Below are 4,089 nucleotides of genomic sequence, written 5' to 3'. Positions count from 1 at the left end.
GGGGGTGGGGGTGGGGGAAATAGTGTGATGTGCACAGCATATAATAAACACGTAATGCCACAGGGTCTAAAGAGTTACACCAGACAGTAAGGTTTGTAAGGCAAGAGCTACATCTCATTTTGTGCATCAGGAATTTCTTGGTGGAATTTCTGTTTAAATAATATAATAGCATCATAGGTTGACATGTTTCGGATCCTTCAAATAAGGACAATATCCTGTTAGCCCTTCTGCTTTTTACTCGAAGAATTAGCCCAGGCAGACTTGAAACCTTACATTTGTACCGTTCTTCTTAAAATCAAGTTGTCTGAAAAAACAAACCATGTTTAAGTTAGTAAACTAATATTACAAAAAAATTCCAAAACGTCCATATCACTGTAAGCAGCTCAAAAATTGAAATTTGATTACTTAAAATATAAGCTCAGTGTTAGTACAAATCGCAATCCCCAAATAATTTTAGCTAACACATTATTATTAGTCACAGTACGAATTCAGAGCTTAAAGAAGTCACGGGACCAGCAATGTCATACCTACATATGCTGCCCACTTCACGTGTCAAAAAAGATAAATCTGTAACATCACATTTACAAATCACACACTTGTTTTGTAACGGGTGGGGTCATACCAACCAAAGCTTTGTGCTTCCGTGGCCCAGGTTTAATACAACTATGTTTTAGCCTACAATTGGAGAGGGGCAGAAACATGCGTATAGTTACAGTGCTTCTGCTGATGGGTGGTAATTTGATCGCCCTGGACTGCACGACCTTTCCTCACACAGCTCTTCTGTAAAGGAGCTGCACCAGCAACACAAGATAAAAATATTGTGCCGGTAGCCTCCCTTGAGCGAGATACCTGTTCTGCTGCTTTCTATCACAGCTGATCATCAATCTGCATACAAATAAAGATTTCTGCAGTCAACCCTGCACACCTGCCAGGTACCTTCAAGCTGTCACAATACAGCAGCTCTGTCAGATGCGATGCCGCAGCCGTCCCAGACATCACTGGATGAACCTGACGTGCCCTGCTGACCCACTTCAGCTGGCACTGCCCACCACGGTTTCTAAAGCAGCACTGACGACCGCACTGACAGAGGAAACTGTTGTCGCACGTGAATTTTTTTTGTAAAAAACATGAAGTTTGGGAGGTGTTTGGGTTTTCTGTAACTTAAGACGACAACCACTGTCAAAGTTGTCTAATTTACAAATATTTTCTAGTAGCCAGTGACCTAAATTCAGGTCTCCAAATAACCAATCACGTTTCAGCATGCTCTCCACGTAGGTCAGCAACACGGAGTAGTTTTGAAAATGGACAATAATATTCTTTTGGAGACACACTATTTCCATTAAATATTATTAAACTCCCAGAAGCTGAAAACTGTCTGTGCAGATTAGGTACCAGCAGCGGCCCCTACCGACCAGTAAACTACAGCGTGTGTCCCCCCTAGAACTTCCCCTGCCCGCTCAAGCGCCTGCAGAGTTTAACATCGTGAGCCCCACTGCTCTGAGCTCCAGTCACACCGACAGTACGTGCCTCCCCCAGTTCTCCTCAAACCAACACCAGCCCACCACTCTAATCAATGCAGCTAGAATGAACTCGCAGAGGACTCCGCTGCTACATAAACTTCACCTCTGTAGCTGAAACTGCTGATAATGCAACAACTTCCACAGGCACTCTTATTGCGTACAATATGCCCAAAGAAATCTATTTACCTGTATACCTTGACAATCAGCGGTGATAGAAGAAGGCAAAGCATATAGTTTTCTGGAAATATAATTTCTCAAAACTATAGAGCTTGTAATAATAAAAACCCTATCACCCACTGCACCTTTGGGGTGGTTTTTTTTTTTGGCAGACACGCAGTCACACATCATCTCTAACAATATTCATATGGCCAAAGATTAAATAATTGGTCAAGTCAACTGACGTAAACACTCTCAGCAACCAGGCAAGTTGTTTTCAACGAACAATTCTTTCACATTACGTATGACGACTTACACAGTATGTAAGTCATCCTTGACACTTCAGTGCCTGGGTCAGAGAGCAAATTTAATGACAGAAGACTTGCTTTTATTTATTAATTAATTTTCTTCTATTCTGTGCATAAAGGACTTAAGTTCACACCTTTGAGATAGGTGGAACAGGCTGCCATCGTTTGTGATTAAAAAAGTTCTGGGATGTTTTAAGTGCCTGAACACCACTGAGAAGGCACACTCACCTGAAAGTTAGCACTGGTTGGTCTCTACTACAGGCAAGCTTACAACAGCATCGCTTCCTGCAGCCATTAAGGGTGACAGGAGATAATTAGAAATGCTGGGAGAAGTAAATGGAATACCCCCAAAAAAGTAAAAAACCCATATAAACTGGGGCCAAAAGTGAACTAGTTAATCTGGAGCTCGGTAATTATTTCACTTTTATCTGAGAATCTACATTTTAAAGAAGCAAAAATATACTTCTACAAGAAAGAGAAAACAAAAGGAAAACAAACCTGGCTAAATGTTGGTTTGTTGTGCAACCGAGAGCATCTGTCTCCATGCCGACAAGCTCCGATTTTGAAATAAAATGAACAGTTGACTCTGCAAGTAAAAAACCCAAAGTAGTTACATATTGGTACACAAAGACATAACCTGCAATTCCAATAAAACATATGCCCTAAACGCTTTTATTTTGATGTGAAGAAGTAACATAATAAACGCTTTTATTTTGATGTGAAGTAGTAACATAAAAAACAAAACAAAACACCAGAACAGTGTAGGATAGCATTACAGCAAACCTGTTCATATTCATTCCTCCTTACCCCTAATTTACAGCCAGTCATCTAATCAATTTCACCAGCCACTCAAATCCGAAGTGCACTCATGACACCACCATGGACAGAAGCCATCACTACTGTTTTACCCTTCTGGTTCTCCATTCCTGTCTTTGTAACCTTTTCACCGGGCCATGGGATAGGACATAAGGCGAAAAACAGTCTGGAAAGTTACACTAGGAGCTACACGGTCGTGTCAGTTCATGCAACCCCCTCGTCTAGGAAATAAAACCTGCTTTAAAGCTGACACAGTTGCACCTACCTAATGTTTTATAAACCACCTGTTTAAAGTTATACTCTACAGGCAACTTGGACTGCTGCCAGTGCAGCATTTGAAATAATTCAGATAAAGAGAAAAATCATGTTACAGAGAGAATACACATAAAAGCAAAATAAATTCATTTAATTAAGCCATTTCCACACATGTAGTTAATAATTTTAAAAGGAAGCACTTAATTGTTATTTTTTTAAACCACAAGCTTTTCTTGAATTAATTATCATGTAATGAAACCTTCAAAACCATGCTGCTTTAGGAATGCCAGAAAGACTCTCACATATAAGTGCACACATGGAATGATGAAAGAAAACCATAAGGAGCTTAGTTACCTTGACTGGGAAAACTGAAATCAAAATTCTGAAGGGCAAGAAAACTATTATGGGCTATATATGTGTAAGTGAAATATTAGAATTCTCCTGGAAGAAAGGTTATTATTCCCATGCTCACAGTTAACACCAATTCTTTCCACAATCCTGTGTGACTAACATCAAATCACAGAAGGGAGAGATATTAAAAGTACTAAAGCATACCTGATCTCTAGCAAAACATTCCACCGTAAAATTGTAACATGCTTATTCTTCATTACATTTTTGAAAATATATACTTAGCATTACAATATACTTACTGTCTTTTCTGAACTCTATCCTGAAACAAAAAAAATACCTAACTACAGAATTTCCAACAGTGACTCCAACACGTTCTGGAAAGTTCTGCTTGCTTTTTGCATAGGAAATAAAGACCAGTACAGGTATTTCATGCCTGCCGTATTGGCATACGCTAATACTGTTAAATGTAATGCATTATATCAGAAAGGATGATACAGTAACAGAGCTCAAGAGAGGCTGCCGATACTGCTTTTCTGACAGACGAGCGCATAGGAACTGACACGTAGCACTACAAAGCAGAAGGAAAACAGAAGCCTCACGGCCAGAGGCTGACAAGAGTAATTTTTAGTCCAGCAGCACATCGATTTCATTTTTAGGAGTGGAAAAACACGTTGGTTTGGTCA

General features: G+C 39.7%; 1 protein-coding gene across 3 annotated transcripts in view; it reads right to left on the bottom strand.

Annotated features, from left to right (window-relative positions):
• LOC104517313 (splicing factor U2AF 35 kDa subunit) overlaps positions 1-2,568 on the bottom strand; it is an 11,481-nt gene extending 8,913 nt beyond the window's left edge. Inside the window, exons 1-3 of one of the 3 annotated variants that reach the window (XM_010161922.1) lie at positions 2,483-2,529; positions 2,213-2,269; positions 274-304 (exon numbers count right to left, since the gene is read on the bottom strand). In XM_010161922.1, the coding sequence (XP_010160224.1) occupies positions 274-304; positions 2,213-2,269; positions 2,483-2,529 (135 nt within the window). Of the gene's footprint in view, positions 1-273; positions 305-2,212; positions 2,270-2,482 lie in introns of all 3 variants that reach the window. The other 2 variants (XM_010161924.1, XM_010161923.1) reach the window with 2 other exon arrangements.
• Positions 2,569-4,089: the final 1,521 nt, after the last annotated feature.

Source organism: Eurypyga helias, unplaced genomic scaffold (genome assembly GCF_000690775.1).
Source record: "Eurypyga helias isolate BGI_N326 unplaced genomic scaffold, ASM69077v1 scaffold10732, whole genome shotgun sequence".
Lineage (NCBI taxonomy): Eukaryota > Metazoa > Chordata > Aves > Eurypygiformes > Eurypygidae > Eurypyga > Eurypyga helias.
Note: the sequence above shows the minus strand (reverse complement) of the source record. Positions and strands in the feature narration are given on the sequence as shown.